Genomic DNA, 17,258 nt, shown 5'->3' on the forward strand with positions numbered 1-17,258 from the left:
GCCTTGTCTGGTCCCAGAGCTGGAATTAACCAAGAAATCTCACGAATATGGTGAAACAACTGAAGAACTTAGAAGTCTGATGCTAGGCTCTCTGGATACAACAGATCCTATTTACCCACTTTGATGGGCTCTTGAATCCTAAAATTAATTAAAATAAAATAAAATAAAACAAAATAAAACAAAGTAAAATTATTGTGCTAATAAACGCAAGTGAATACTGGAATCACACTTTCAATAGGATAATGTAAATAGTAAAAATTCAGGTATTTTCTTACCTGTCAGCAGTGATTTTGCTGCCACTTTATCCCTAAAAATAATGTTAAAATTTGCAGACTTTGTAATTACTGTGCTTTGCTGATTTTTTGTTTCCTAAATTTTTCTCGCCCAATATAGAGAAGCATTATTTGAAATTGTACAAGAGAAACAGAATAACCATAACTCTGTTTCTCCATTCCCTTCCCTGCAAGGTATCCCTTCAAACTTGTTTAAATGTTAAGTGATTTTCCCATATTATGAAATGTTAGTAATAGACAATTTCATCACCAAAATATGACTATTAACCACAAGCAACACTGCAATATGCTGTTTGCACATAAAAACTGAAATTTGATTCTTCAATGAACATCTACCTTTTAGTGATTTTACCAAAAAAATGCCCCCGCAGTGTAACAAGGCATACAAATAATAATAATAATAATAATAATAATAATAAATCTAAGAGTAACCACTGTGTGTCTGTGCATTTATATACAATCTGTATACATATTTGTTTGTATCCAACTCCAGTGTTATGACATATTTAGGCCAATAAAAGAAGTGTACATTACTGCAATGTTAACTATTACAATAGGAAGGACATTGTTACAAATTTCTCTTCTTCTCCTTTCCTGAACAAGCAAGCCACAATGTTATACTGTATGTCTCATATATATCTGCAGAAGCTTGCATACTATAAAGATAAAATTGTATTTTGAAGAGAAAGTCATTTGCACTGCATGGGAGTGTTTCAAGTTAGCGTTCTGTGAAGTCATGGAATCATTGCCCAGACAGATAAAGAGGAACAGTAACACAGCATGAAAATGAGTTCTTTCATCCTGGAAGCATGTGGAGATGGCCTTTCCATACACAGAAGTGGAAAGACAACTCAACAGCTGTAGAATTTTCAAACATAGCTGCAACGTGGGCAATACAATGTGTTCTCCTAGTGCTGCTGTTTTCTTTCTGAATTTGGACTTTTTGGTTTTCAACTAGATGGATAAATGAATGACATTGATGTGCAAATCTTAAACTGCATAGTAAATATTTAGCAGCCACAGACCCCTTTTTTAAGGTAGGACCACATCCACAATCTCAGTAAGAGACTAGGGCAAACATGACAAAACAGTAAGCCTGAAAGATCAAGTCATGGCCACTACAGATGGAGCTCAGCAATCAGAAGCTGTAGAAGTAGTGGATGTCACAAAAGTTGGTTTTAGTCACTCCCTTACTCTATAGGTTCACAGGTAATTTTCTGTTTTCATCATGCTGATATGAAAATTCATTGCCTTTTTTAAAAACAGTGCCCAGGTTTTTAATCTGTCTGTACATTTCTGAATGCCAATTCTCCTTGAAGTTCATCACAGACCAGTTATAAGTAAGGCTTTTCATTGTCGTCACTGGAAACACCTATTTTTCAGTGCCAACCAAAGTATGCAACTGTACTGCCCAGCAAGAGCATATATATACCACCACCACCAATCTCACACTGATGCCAGACTGACAATTTTGAAACTTCACTCTCCAATTTCAAACAGTGGTTTTGTTGTAACAGGGTAGTGACTAAGGCCATTCATGGTGATACTGTTTCCCATTCTTTTTCCTTTCTCTTTGCAAATGTTCCAGTTCAGCCTCATACATCATTTCCTGGACTAAGTATTTCTCTCTTCTCATTCTGTCACACAAGTCTTTGGGTATGTCTGGAATTAGGTAGGCAATGAAAGACTTTATTCCAAAAACAAGGTGCTGAAAAGAAAAACAGAAATAATTGCTTAAAATATCGATAAGTATTCCTTTGTAGGACTACATTTTAGAGCCTAGAAGTCTGTGGCAAAACTGGAACTGAGATTCAGTTTGTGACTGAAAGGCAAATCCATTTTTTTAAATAAAAACACTCACATGTGAGTAAATGAGTGATCTAAAAGAAACGGGCAAGTGCTGAAGTTTTCTAAAAAGTAAGACAAAGGGTATAGTTAGTGACTTAAATAAAGATGTGACTATAGGATATGCTAGTTTGATCCACAAATGTAAACGCTACCTATAAACAGTCTTCTTTCAGGCTTATAATGGAAATAGGCAACCAGATTCCTGGGTAGTATGCAATACGTTCTTCAAACTTAGTATACACATTTCTACTTTTATATTAGGCTAGAGTCATGTATCATTTTCCTGACACAGATTTTATCTTGTAACAACTGCCCAATATACACAAAACTAGCATTCCTTGTTTTTCAATAAAATATGAAAGATTGGGTAGGGAACCAACATGATGTATAAGATGACTGTTAAGGAAATACGATTTTAGAGGAGCTCTACAGTAAGTGCATGCTCTGTCATTTCTGTTTGAAGCAGCTGAGAGACAACAGTTTGGGGAAGATAATTTTTTTCCTCTCCCTTGACTGTAACGAACGAACAAATGATTAAAATGACAATTTACTTATAGAACTACCATAAAGAATCAATTCAGACTTTTAAGAGGTAGAAAGGAATTGTTCCCTTCCACAACTAACCTCAAATACTATTATGAAGGCCAGCCGTGCTGCCAGGACATGCCAAAACTGCAAAGTGAATTCATATGGAGTTGAACTCCACGGTGGAGCTCTGTAGTCTCTATACCTGCAAAGCAAAGAGAAACCCAGGAAGTTAACCTGTGCTCAAAACCCTAAACATGGTCAAGTGCTCTCTAGTTCATCCCAGATCTGGCTAAAATGAGAGAAATTGAAGTGAAAGCAGACTTCAAGAGGAATTAAACAGAAAGGGAGAGCAACTGTCCAAAATATAGGCTATTAAATAGAGCTGTTTATGAGACAGTACTTTTTGCTTTCAAAAATTCAGAGCAAACAGTTTATTTTATTGTTAAAAAGCTGGAGTGTTAAGTGTGTTGATTCTGAATTGGTTCTTGTCTTTGCTTATAAGCATTTGAGATTCTCCAAAGTTTGCATAAATGAAATGTGATTCTAATTTAAACTGATGCTCACTGCAAAACTAAGTCTGAAAACAGGAGTGAACTCATGTCATATTTCATTTTTATGTTGAATTTCTTGTATTCATCTTGCATAAATGTTTGCAATCTCAACTAGGGTTAGAGAGGTAACAAAAATTTTAATTGTGTATTTTAATTAATTGATTTCAGAATGCTTAATGAAATTGAAATGAGGATTTTTAGTCTTCTTGGCAGCTGGCAAAGCTTTTAAATTAAATGATTCATAGAGACATGAAAGATAATGGCTTGCAAGCATTGAAACATACCGACAGTATCCTGAGTATCCCATCCCAAGTTCACTCAAATCAAATACTGATAAACTGCTGTTGACGTATCCTTTTAAGCATCTGAAAGAAAAAGCCATATGGGCAGCACTTTCTTCATAAAGTGGTTATACAATAAACTTATGGTATGTAAACATATTCTGCTATCAGATATTGTGAGCATAATATTTTATTTGCTTATCAAGAGAAAAGCAATTCTAAAATTTCATGCAGAGAAGCAAAGTTTTTTGGAAAGAAAAGACTAACATCTGTTCCAGGTATAGCACTGTTTAGAAGTCTATTTTCAGCACTTTTTATGGTTTTGGTTCTTATCTACTGAAAGATATAAACCAAAAATTGTTGCTACAGTGTTTTTAACTGTTTCCTAAAATTACTGAACTTTGAAAGATGGATACAAAGGCAGAGAGCAGAATAATTTAACACCTTTGCAGAATCTGCCACCAATAATGCAGCACATACAAAAAAAAAAAAAAAAAAAAGTTTTATGAGTTGAATCAAAGCGTTTTCCTCAACAGTAAAATGAACAGTGCATATATACCGAACAGTTATATTAAAGGCAAAAATGTATTACTATTAATTACAGAAATCACATAAATATATTGATTTATGACTGTAGGAGTGAATTTTTGCTGTTGCTTGAAAAGCACAGACATGTAAGATGTCCTATCTTCTTTGAAATCTGTCTTGTAACTTAACTAAAGCACATTTGAAAAATCAAAGAAAATTTAAGAAGAGATGCATGAGGCATCCTTTTATAATCTGAATCTTCAGGTTTTCTGTGATACCTCAAATCACTACTGGCAAAAGAAGAAATAGAATTACACAGTTCTCTCTTAAATGGGTAGTGTGCATTGAGCACTAACATTTTTCTGATACTGTCTCTTTTCATCTTATCCCACCTCATTCTTTTTGCCCTTAAACTCTCTTTTCCTGTGACAGCTCAGGAAGAGTAAATCTCTATTTTTGGGAGCATATACATGTGTTTGGGAATGTACTGGGAGAAGACAGTATAGACCCATTGCAGAGAAGAAGAAAAGCTTACCTAGAAAAGATCTGAAAATTGATGCAATGTACAAACTTTTTTGTTTGCATTCAGAAGGGAAGACATGATTTTCCACTTATATAACTAGCTACTTTGCAAACTCTTTGGAATGGCTGACTTACTTGCACTTTACATCTGTGAAGGTTTGCACAGATGTAAAAGAAACGTATCTGTGTTATCATAAAAATACAGCAGTAAATTGTGCTTCCACTGAAAAATGCATGTATATATAAAGAATATCCTAATTACTTTTCTTGTCTGTACCCTTGATCTGTACAGGGACCATATTTGTATGCATAGACAAAACGTGGAATGTAATCAGAAGTAATGGCAATAACAAAGGCATTAGTGATGACAGCCAGAACTCCAATTCCTTCCAGAATTCCATACCAAATACCTAGAAACAAGAGAAATTACAACAAAGTTGTCACTTTTTTATAGTCATATTAAGTCATATAAAGTCATACTAGTGATAATAAAGTCATTATTAGTCATACAGTTTTCCTTTCTTATTGAGAGTGAATTATGAGACAGAAAAACTAGTCAAGATAAAGCCATGTCCCCACATTCCAGCCAAACCACTGGTGCCACCCCAACGAAATCCTGCAATAGGGCACACCCTGATGAGAAAATACAGCTAAGCAACAAAGGCATAACCGTAATTTTTTGTTATAAAGGCCAAATAGGAGATTCTGGAAAGAGATTTCTTATTTAATGCAATTTTAAATTAAAACTTCATTCAGTCCTTTTATTTAATTTCTAAATTCAATTGATTTTAGACCTAGAGTTCCACAAATCAGAAGCCTGAAATACTTTTAGCCTGTTTTCAATATTCAAGCTATTCCTTATTGTAAATGGAAAACAAACTTGAGGAATCCTCTTATCAAAGCAACTAACTATCCTTTTGTTGCCTAAAAGGAAAGTTGTCACTGAAATCTGTTGGTTACATTACCATCTTGACATGATATACTTCTGTTTTAAAGAGGAAAATACAAAGAAATGATACCTGACAGTGACAGCCATTAGGTTCTCTCACCTATATCTGTTGCTCTTGCAGGCATAGGTCTTCGCCACTGAGTAACAAACTTGTATGCATCTAACCTGATTTCTATGATATTGTTAAGCAGTGCCAGAAGAGGTGCCAGTGGGAAGGCAGCAACAAAGATGGTGGTAAAGCCAAACTGTAAAACTAGACAGGCATTTCTATGATTAGAAATTGGAAATTCAAAAAATCTTTTAACATGCAACACAGTTCTACTTTCTGAAGAAAACCAACACCTCCCAGATTTGCTCACCCATCTCTAAATATTCGTCCATTAAACCATGGAGATTCATAGGTTGCAGATTCCAATCTTTTTCCCACTGAGGAAGAGAAATTTTATTCTCCATTGATTGCCCTCTTCTCTTCATTTTGCGTCGTGACCACCAGTTCTGTAATAAACTTTATTACATAAAGAGAATATTATTGACTCTATCTGTGCACAGATTTAAAATACTTTCTGGTACTGCTTTGAAATAAGTGGGCCTATTTTCAAATGCACCTGGATGATTACTTAGCTATTTTAAGGAAAATTTTACAATATCATCTTAGATACAATGCAAAGAACTTATAAAAGATCTCAAAATTCTGCATTATAGTTTTAATTATGTCTTTAATGTAGCATGTTTGGCATTGTACAAATAAGCTTTTCAGAATATAGAACATGCTTGCATAGACTTTTTATTTTTTGGTAGGATTTACCTGAATGACTAAATAAAAAGAAGAACAAGAAAAAAAATCATACATAGTGAGAGCACTAAAAAGTTAATAGCACTTTATCTTCAATCCTGTAAAAGACAAACCAAATAAGTGGAACTCAGTAAGAACTCCATATTAGAATACACTAAATAGTAGAATACATATATTTTTGAACAAACCTAAAGATCTAGGTGCTCTACAGAATATTTCTTTTCTTAAAGCAGGAATAAGCATTTAAGAAGGTGTTGCTGAATGCTGAAGGTGGAAATATTTAAGACTATTCTTCATAAAGCTGTGCAGAGATCTTTTCCCAAAGTAGTTATAAATATTAAGGAGATAGTAGGCTCATAAATTAAACTGTTATTCAAATGAAAATATTATCCAGTACTGACACATGGACCAATTAAAGACTACTGCTTGTTTCTAGACATTATGGAAAAGAGACTAAAGATGGGAAATAACTTTCTTGTAAGTATTTTTATAAAAAGTCTGCTCTTTTTTTCTCAAGCTAATTTAGTGTTTGGCTCTTGATCTATCTTGTTACTGAAAGACAAATTGTTGCCTAAGTTGCAAACAATGGTTTTGTCAAAACAAAACACTTCTTTCTGTAACAGAATATAAGCATGTTCTAAAATAAATTTTAGATGAAGTTAATATCCTGCTTGGCTGAGAAGACAGGAAGCCTGGTAGTTCAAGTAGGTTTCTCCTTTCCAAAAATCCTCATTCCACAACATACAGTACATTATCCCTCATTTGCAGAACAACTGCAATTGCATGTGTGTTGAGCAAAACCCTTTCTAACACATTTTCATATTTCTAACATATTTTCAAGGTCGAGACTTCAATTAGATCAATATTTGATGATCAACCTTTTACTGGAAACATACTCTTCCAGTTTCAAGAGAACTGTAAGACTCTTAGCTCATTAGTCTCTTCAGAGGCTGAACATCTCTGTTTGTATTATGGAAAATGAAAACATAATAAAAAATTTAGATATTTAACATACTCTGAGAAGCTTTATCTTAGAGCAACAGTTAATGCTTTCCTTGGGAATAAAGTGACAATATGTGAGGTACAACAAGTGAAAACATTCTCCAAACATAATACCATTTCTCCCTATCACTGAATCATGTATTTACTATTTTTAAAATGAACTTTAACATCTGAACTTACGGATAGCCTAGTTCCATGAAGTTGTTCCACATTTGTTTTAAAACCATAATAACTCCCATTTGCAAGCAGAGATCTATCAAACAGCCACTAGGATGACACTGAAATGAAGTGGAAGAGATCTATTGCTAAAAATCAGATAATTCCTTTATTTTTATTTGTTCAGAATGTTAATAAAAATATTAAATATGTGTGGTGAAAAACACTAATCTCCATCTGCAGAAATATTAAAAGAAGTATTAATAAAATAAATATTAACAGACTTCAGCTAAACAACCTTTAGACATAATGTTAGATATTAGATCATATTGACTAAATTAAAGGTATGTGTGCTAGATGTATGATAAATTGTACAGACCATTTCACTTAGACCAATAAACAATTTCAAAAGAATGGAGCAATATTTCATTTGCAAGAATCTGAGTTTATAGAGAGACTAGCAGGATTTCTGGTACTGGTATCTTAACTACAGGTATATGTATAGACTGCCATATCAAAATGTGAAGTAATTACAGAACCATTTTTTCAGATCATGGACTACAAAGGTACAACGTTTTACTCTGTCGCTACCAAGTTGCAATAGAAGAAATCTGTTTTTCAGAGGAAAGAGGGAACTTCAGCATACTGGTAGTTGCAATTCTAACATTCAACTTAAATCTTGAAAATAATATTTTTCTTCTTTTAAATATTAGAATTATATATTAGTTTGGGTTGGAAAGGATCCCTTAAGATGATCTAGTCCAAACTCCTGCAATAAGTATGGCCATTTTCAACTAGATAAGCCCCATCCAACCTGACCTTGAATGTTTCCAGGGAAACATCCATCACCTCTCTAGGTAACCTGTCCCAATGTTTCACCATCCTAATAATAGTAGTAAAAATAAAAATAAAACAAAAAAAATTAAAATAAATAAATAAATAAAAATAGAAATAGAAATAAAAATAAAAATCTCTTCCTTATACCTAGTCCAAATCTAGCCTCTCTTCGTTTAAAATCATTATCCCTTGCCCTGTCTCAACAGGCCCTAAAATTTGTCCCCTTCTTTCTTATAAGCACCTTTAAGTATTGAAAGGCAGTAATAATGCCTCCTTGGAGCCTTCTCATCTCCAAGCTGAATATCTGCAACTCAGCCTGTATTCACAGGAGAGATGCTCCAGCCCTCTGACTCATTTTGTGGCCCTCCTCTGGACCCACTCCAACAGATCCGTGTTTTTTCTGTGCTGACAAAAATTTATAAAGTTGATACAAAAGCTGATGGCATTATATTTATGTCCTCTAACCAAAAATTCCAAATACCAGGAGATTCCATTCCCATAGGACTCATAGTGCTTGTGACGTAAGGGACTATCACTGATGACTTTTCCCTAAGGCAGAGGCAGAAAGAACTTGCGTGTCTTGGGCAGAGTGGAGAACACAGAAGGAAAAACACATCTCCTCTATCCTATCCTTTGCTATAAATAAGAGTTTAGTATTTGCTGCACTTGGAATAATAAAATCTTTAAAATGGGCATTCATGTCCTGCAGCCATTTTCTTTTTACTCATGGAAATATCACAGGAACAGAAAACAGGATTGTTTACCTCTTCCAGCCTCCATCTGTTAAAAAGCTTGTTGTACTTTCCTGGGCGGCCTGCAAATCTGGAAAATAAGATTTCTGTTTCTCAGTGAACATTCCAGGAACACCCTGTATCAGTAGTTGTTTCATACCACCCACTGAATTCAGGAAATACCAACAGAATAAATCACACAGGCTTAAATTTGGTGTCCGTAGGATATGTACATTTCAGAATGCAAACAAGGACCATCATTTTGCAAGTGATCCTAAACTTTTATTATGTCCTGAATAAAAATCCTAGCTTCAGAGATTTTAGATGTTAGATATTCAGACTCTAATCTACTTCTAAGGAGATAAGCAAGCCGTTATAATTAATAGGAATTAGCTGCAGCACAGGGATCTGCTTGCCCATGTGAAGTGTACACTTGATTTGTATAAGGAATCACAATTCTTGACGACTTCGGTGAAAGTTATAAAAGAGAGAAAGAAACCCATGCCTGGGTTTCTATATTAGATACAGGAGAGAGCAAGACACAGAGAAATTTTAATACTGTATGCTGAATACACCACCGAATGTAACAGATTATCACCAACAGTCTTTATTAGTGTTTTTTTTTTTCCTTGTTTGTTTTCATTAGTTTCTTTCCAAACAATCTTGACCTGAAATGATACTATAGAACTTTATAGAAGATACCCTGAAATATTCTGTAGGTTCTGTGGGATTGGTAAGTGTGACCATAACAAAACTGAACTAAAGATGAAGCAAGGTTAGATCTGTGCTGTATCTCACACCCTAAGCTAAAGATACACACAAAAATTGGAGCCAGAATTTCTGCTTCCTACTCTTGTATAAGATTTTCCAGACAATATTTACTATTTACAGAAATGCATTCTTGGAAATGTTGCTCAAGGGGAATAAACAAGAAAAGATTAATAAAGCCTATTAACACAGGGCTAAATACAGACCCACATTTAGGAATTGGCTGCATTTTCAAAAGTTCTGAGTTCTTATTTAGTAGGAAAGTCATGTACACCCCATAAAAAAGTAGAATTTTTACTCTAGTTTCATGAGTAAACATTTCAAGGGTCCAACCCTTCCATACATTTAAAAATATTTCATGCTTTAATTATGCCCAGAAACCAACTCATACCTAAACCTTACAGTTCAAACTGTCACTGTATTTTCTTCAAATCTACGAAATTAGTGAAGATTTTGAATTCTGTGCAAGTTTTCTTTTAAGTGCAATTGGCAAAGATAATTTACCTGCCAAGAAAAAAGGCGATGTAGAAGATGGAGCTGTTCAAGTTGACAAACTGGAAGAGGAACATTTTCAAGGCAAAGCTGTTTTCCCACTCAGACTCTGTTCTAGGGTGCTCTTCAGAAAGACACAATATACATTATATAAACAAAAAAGAAATTGAGTTATGTGTAATTTTGCTCACAAATCAATCAACGCTAACAAAACAAGTGAGGGTTTTAAATCATGGTTGCCCCATTAGGTTGCAATTGATTTATTTTCACTGCCCCAGCTCAGACTGCATTGTTTCTATGTGGAAACAGAAGATAGAAGCCCCTTGGTTCAGAATTAATCATAATACTATGGGAAGGTAGCTGTTTCACTACCATGAATAATTCATAAACCAATGTGAATTTTTTGGCTTAAGATTGAAGGTATCTTGATTCAAAGAAAAAAACTCAACACAAGAAACCCCCACAAAACCCAACCAAACAAAAACAACAACAAAACCCCAAAACAAACAAACAAAATCCAAACCAACAAACCAACCAAACAAACCCAATCCCCCCAAAAACCCAAAAGCGCTTGGAATCAGTAGAGCAATAGTTGGGGAAAGAAGCCAAGGAAAGCAGAGGTGAAAGAATCAACTAAAAGCCAGTTGATTTCTCATCCAAGCTTCTCACCTTCTAAATACTTCTGTAGGACCACCACTTCATCCTCAGGACTTCCCTATCATAATGCTTGTGGAGTGCCAAACAGTTTATAATTCAATGAGGAAAGGACAGAGGTTCTTTTGGAAAGAAATGTAGAAATGTGTAGTAGGGCTACAAGTGTTCTGTGTGGGTCTGCCCTGCCTTGGATATCTTTCCTTAAGGTTTGTAGAACACTATTTATGTCTGAGTTAGAACTTTGTGATAACGTTTACTAATTATTTTTTACAAAATCCATCTCTGATGGATGTATCAAACTTGGAATATAGTACATTGGTAAAATTTTAAAGCACATGAGTTGTAAAGTATATGAGTTGTAAATCTAAACTTCCTGGATTTTTCAGTTAAAATTTGTACTACTTAATTACTCTGGTCTAACAATGACTAAATTTGTGTAGCAATATACAGGATACCAGCTTTACATATGGACAGTTGTTCCCAGAAGGGTGTCCTTTTCTGATGTAAAACACCTTAGCAAGAAGAATGAGCTACCTAGCTCAAACACCTAATGCTCCATTATGTTTAATTCAAGAAACCTTTTTTGTAAAAAATTTGTGTATTTTGCTTATACACTTCAACAATTATTTTCTTTCCCATTCTCTGGTCTGTAACAATATAATATATTTTAAAAGGAATAGAAATCAGTTTAATATGAAAAAAGACTTTAAAATATTTTAATAATTTGAGTAAGTTGACTATACATTCTGAATTTTTCTAGCCTGTTCAGCTGCCTGTTACCTGAAGCACTATGAAGTTTTGAGCACCTTGTTTAACACTTCAACCAAAAGAGGGAGCTGTAGAATTTAGGCAGCCAGCTGGCATTTTAACCAAGACAAGATCACTTGCGTATTTTGACATGGGCTAAAAGTGAGCATGTTAAACAAAACACTAAACAGCTACACATTGACACAGACAAAGATCTTAAATTCTGTCTTTGCTTCCTTGTTTTCTATAAGCTAGAAAGCTTTATCTCATGTACATATCTAATCACAGCTAGAGGCTTCAGTATAAAATTTTAATGTTACAGAATTAGAGCTACTTTAAAATTCACGACTTAACATTTTTATCCTGGACAATTTAATTTTATGTTAACCCTTTTTTTTCCATATGAAAGATCAAATTAAAAATCAGTAAGAAACAAACAAGCATTTGGGGAAAATGGAAAAAACCCTTTAGCAGGCAAGAAAGAATATGTTTCGACTTTTGCTTCAAAATAAGATTACTGTTTTTCAGTGTATACTATGAAACATTAAAAGTAGAAAAATAAATTCCTTAGTTTTATTTTATTTCCTCAGTAAAATAATAATTTATTTTCTTTCTGAGATATTTCTCACTTGTTGAGGGAAATGCCAGAAACATACTTCATAGATGAAGTTTTCAAAACACTTCTTTATGGAATTACAAAGGTATATGCCATAGCCAGCAAGAACAACATCATTAGTAAAGACCTACATACCTAAGTCTGTCAGGAGATAGGCAACCTTTTCATATACCTAAAAAGGAAATTAGATGATGTAAGTATAGGACATCCTGGCTGTTGTGATGACAAATCCAGAATGAAAACAAGCATCAAAAGCATGGTATTCTCTTGCTCTACAGGTATCTGGACAGATAAGGGACAGCGATGCTGCAGCTATGTAATGTGTATAGTTTTCTATAAAGACTTCATTAAACTCCTCCAGCCCCATTCTCTTTATCCATGTAAATGTATATAAGCATGTATAAATATACATTAAATATACAATAAAGATAAAACAAAAACAAATCGATCAAGAGAAATATTCAGACATCAATGGTTTTCTTAATCAACAGTTAGATGTTTATCCTCTAATTTCAAGAATGGACTTATGTAATCTAAAAGTAGGAAAAATCCCTTGACACAGTACTGTTTTCCTTTGCATGAATATGGATACTGGTTGAGGATATCAGCCTTCTACTGAAAACTTCCTTATCTCTCTATATATTGACTATCTCCAGTCTTTATTTTAAATGCCTTAGCCCCAGGAAGTTGCCAACTCTGATATATATTTCCTTGAGTATGCTATAAATAGCAAGCTATTTTTGATAGCTTTGCTTGTTCACTTGAATGTACTTTTTATTATGTGAAGTGATCATATATAAATAACACTAATCAACACATGACTCTGATTGGAAAAATTATTTCTTATTGCAGTGAGTGCACAATGTCCTTTAGAGAATTAAAAGCCAGTGTTTGCTGGGTTATTATTCCTTTTTATCTGTTTGTGCTTGCATGGGAACAGAAAGACAATAAATAATACCGCAGCTGCAAGAATAGAGTTTCTATCTGTGTAGTGCTATAAGAGCAAATGATTAAACCTGTGCTTTTACATGATAGAAAAAATTTACACCAAACCTTATATCACAGTGATTCTAGGACTGTGCAACACTGATATCATAGCTGAATTTTAAATAAGAAAGGAAAGAATCCAAAGTCATTAACTAAAAACAACCTAGAAAGCAAATTCTCAGCCAAGAAAACAATGTCATTCCAATTAGAGATCTATTGCAAAAGCTAATATTAAAAAAATACAAATGCAAAAAGCAGCAATCTGTACCCCTGTAACCTGGTGACATAAGCAAAGATGTGCAGTGACAAATCAAGGAGTAATTAGAGAAAAACATTGACAAACATGGTATCAGAGGAGAAAAATCCACTGAAATACTAGCTTCAGACACTGCTATAAGCATGAACATGTATATATCTAATATATGGTTAACTCAGTAAGCTTGTAAAAATTACTCTTAAATTAACCACTCCTTTAAAAGAACAGAAGACTTACAACATTCAGCGACATGATGATCATAAAATTGATACAGACTCCAGTGCCAGATGTTGCAAACTGCCAATACTTCTTGATGAAATACCACTTGAAAGAAGCAAACTGCTCCATGGCTACCAGTCGATATACCACAACTGCAAACACTGCAGTAAGGACCAGTGAAATCTACAGGTATGTATTTATGAGCAGAGGTATTAGAACAAAAGATATCACATCTGAAATAATATCCACTGAAATAACAAAACAAGTGTTTTAAAGGTAGTTATTTGTTCTGGAGAGCAGAATTTGAGAGAACAAAAAACCAAGATTAGTTAAAACATTTCTTTACTGTTCTTTTACAATATAACTATATTCCATCTTGTGAAAGAAAGAGATCCCTGAACAAGCAGGAAGACTGAGACAGTTTTGTCTATATTATATAAATCCATTAATCTTAATGAATGCACTCACGCTGAGTTACTATTTACATCAGAATAAGATTAATTACAATACAATAATTCTAATATTATTAAACATCACCATGAAGAATATTCCTGAGACAGACACCATCAGTCGACTGAGCTTATCAGGGAAAGGCTGAAAAGGTTCAGGTTTTCCTGTGATGGGATTTACTCTTTCCACTTGGGAATATTTAGCTTCAAACTGGGGACGCAGCTCTTCCTGGAATGACAGGGTGGATTCCATTTGTTGTATTACTTATTTCTCTCAACAGTCAGACATACATGTGCTATAAAGTAGAAAATTATACTGATACAAATGATTTTTTAAAATGTTTCAACTCAAATACCTAGATAACTGGCTCTTTTGAAAATCCTTGGAAGCAGTGCCAGAGACCAGCAAAGAACAGAAACCTATGGAGCCTTCCCCTCTATGTGAGTGTGTTAAAAAGAATCATGGCTTATATTGGTGACTTAGACACTAGATTGTCTGCAAAAATTGGTAAGAAAACTAGAAATTAGGGCCAGTTACAATGGTGCTTTTTGTGTTATGAGAGCATTTATTAAAAGCCACCAGCTTCTATCTACCCATCTATGGAAAGCTGTAAAACAAGTAAAGTCTATTGACTTAAACTGCAATAAATCACCAGTATAAGTAAATTACAGCTATGTTGACTAATGATTTATGGAATAATAAAATTTTATTATTGCTGATGCTGATCACAGAATGTTCAAGGATAAGTTATGCCTCTCCAAAGGATACAAAATCTCGTTTCTGTCCTGTTGCTTGTCTTTTGTTGTGCAGGATCAGGAATTTCCAGAACAAGAAACCATGGAACTGAAAGGCATCTGTGCTGACATCAGAAGTATCTCCCATCCTCTGTACGGGAAGTATTTCCACTCGGTTTTTCAAAGGATACTTTTAATATGTAGAATTATATTTGGAATTATAATGTTAGTTGCAAAAGGCAAAGTATCCTTGTACAGTCTCAAGCATACCTTTGTATTCTGCAACTAGTGCTATAAATACAAATGTCATCTGAATGACAAACTCAGATGACTGACATACAATTTGGATTGATACTGAGACTTTAACCATGCTGATAGCAAGGCTTTACATGTTTACTTCTCTTTCTTCTTACCTCTTCATCTTCCCAGTCTATGAGGTCCCAGTCATAGGTTAATACAGCTCTCCGTCTTTTCCAAAACTCTAGAAAGACTGTTGCTGTGGAAAACAACTCTACTTTAGTTGTGGGGGGAAAAAAAGGGCCATGCAGATCTTAAGAAAATCAGCAATGTAATACGTATCATTAGACACTTTCTGACAGTTTTCCCTGTAGAATCTAAAAACTAACTAATTAACTTCAGGATAATCCCTGTTAAATTTAAAACACTATTTTACAATGTTTATCAAAGAATCATATTTTTGCTGTCTGCAGTATCTGTACAGAGATAGGTACCTGTCAATATGAGACACTGCCATCCCTTCAAATTCATCATTTTACTTTTAATTGTATTCAAAACATAAAATTTTTCCTTGAAGAAACAAGGATACATATTCACAATGACATCTATTAATAAAGAGCTAAGAGCTATCTCATTTTATTCAGTTCAAATCAAGACAACCTCACTTCTTTCCCAGCTATACCAGTTTTATACTGCACAGTTTTACTGTTAGAATAATTCTTTAGACAATTATTTCTCATCTAGGTGAGAGACTGTAATCAGATTCTCCATGTACTTAGGGGTTTTGGTAGGATAACTACAACTAATAAATATCTCCAAATTTCCAAAACACTGTAGTTTGTCAGTGAGGGTAAGACACCTTGTTTAGGATGTGATTCCTGACAAAACATAGAATTGTCAAACTGTTCCTTGGAAAACAATGAATTCAAATAGGAAGTAAGAAAATTTGCTTCCTTCTAGAAAGCCAACTGCTCAGAAGAAGTATTTCTAACTCAAACTGAACAAGATAGTCTCATATTCCTACCTTTATCTACATTTCTGTACTACATTTAATATCTTTTTGGGTTTCTATATATACTTGGTACAGTTATAATTAGTTAAATATATTATACTTATATCTACATAAATACACGTGACTTATCTATATACTAAAGCACAGCAACTTGAACTTAGCAGAAGTTCACCATACCACAACCCATAAATAATGGCTTGTTGAACGAAAGGAACTTTTCCCTGAGTATTATTTCTAGGTTGTATGTTCTTTTATTCTTTGAAGCATGGATCTTGTATTCATTACAGATGTAAGTTTTCAGATGCTCTTAACAAGAACAGCACCCACGTCTCCATTTAAGCAGTAATGGAGTTTGTACTTGAGTAACCTGAGGTGAAACAACCTTTTCTCACTGACGTTGTGTGTTACCACAACCAATAATAGGTTATAGTATTATATGAATAAAAATAAATGATGTCTTTTATGTTATGTATGTGCATGAAGCATTTGACAATGCAGTGATAAATGAAATCTTCTATCTAGATGAAGCAAGGCCAAGTTGTTAACTACACCTCTCAACTGAAGTACCTTTTCCAGACTCATCTGAGGTCTTAAAAAGCTGCAATGTTCTCTTTCCCATAGTAGAATAGAATTCATAGTAATTTTGCTGTGCTACAGGGCTACTGAGAAAAAAGCTAAAGGTATATAAAAAGCCTTGTATGTTGGAAGAAAAGCAATTCACACAACTTCTGCTGTGGTGTAAAGTTCTAGTCTAAGTAACAGTGAAAAAAACAACAGAATTTTGAAATTCAAGTATATGTCCAATTCTACAGAAAGCCTGGATCCTTCCTAAAGTATCCTTCCTAAAGCCTGACTTTATTTTACTGCATCACACTACTAATACCACCCACTTCCAATTGCTCTCCATGCAATCCAGCCCTTCCAGTTCTGGTTGATAGGAACTTCTCACTGAATCATCTCTTGTTCTGATCTCCACACTCTGAAAAGTATAAGCCTTGACTTTTATCAATTACTGCTCCAGAAAAACAAGACATACATGACTAATCCAACCATTTGAACATCAAGAT

General features: G+C 34.1%; 1 protein-coding gene across 3 annotated transcripts in view; it reads right to left on the reverse strand.

Annotated features, from left to right (window-relative positions):
- Window positions 1-1,552: 1,552 nt before the first annotated feature.
- Window positions 1,553-17,258, reverse strand: part of ANO3 (anoctamin 3) — a 199,311-nt gene continuing 183,605 nt past the window's right edge. For all 3 annotated transcript variants that reach the window (XM_017726382.1, XM_017726383.1, XM_017726384.1), the window contains 13 exons: window positions 15,356-15,438; window positions 14,296-14,436; window positions 13,777-13,941; window positions 12,432-12,468; window positions 10,292-10,403; window positions 9,053-9,110; window positions 7,476-7,573; window positions 5,860-6,005; window positions 5,601-5,753; window positions 4,814-4,961; window positions 3,505-3,585; window positions 2,766-2,871; window positions 1,553-2,001 (listed from right to left, as the gene is read on the reverse strand). In XM_017726382.1, coding sequence (XP_017581871.1) covers window positions 1,819-2,001; window positions 2,766-2,871; window positions 3,505-3,585; window positions 4,814-4,961; window positions 5,601-5,753; window positions 5,860-6,005; window positions 7,476-7,573; window positions 9,053-9,110; window positions 10,292-10,403; window positions 12,432-12,468; window positions 13,777-13,941; window positions 14,296-14,436; window positions 15,356-15,438 — 1,511 coding nt within the window. In that variant the 3' untranslated portion in view covers window positions 1,553-1,818. The remainder of the gene's footprint in view (window positions 2,002-2,765; window positions 2,872-3,504; window positions 3,586-4,813; window positions 4,962-5,600; window positions 5,754-5,859; window positions 6,006-7,475; window positions 7,574-9,052; window positions 9,111-10,291; window positions 10,404-12,431; window positions 12,469-13,776; window positions 13,942-14,295; window positions 14,437-15,355; window positions 15,439-17,258) is intronic.

Source organism: Corvus brachyrhynchos, unplaced genomic scaffold (assembly GCF_000691975.1).
Source record: "Corvus brachyrhynchos isolate BGI_N302 unplaced genomic scaffold, ASM69197v1 scaffold281, whole genome shotgun sequence".
Lineage (NCBI taxonomy): Eukaryota > Metazoa > Chordata > Aves > Passeriformes > Corvidae > Corvus > Corvus brachyrhynchos.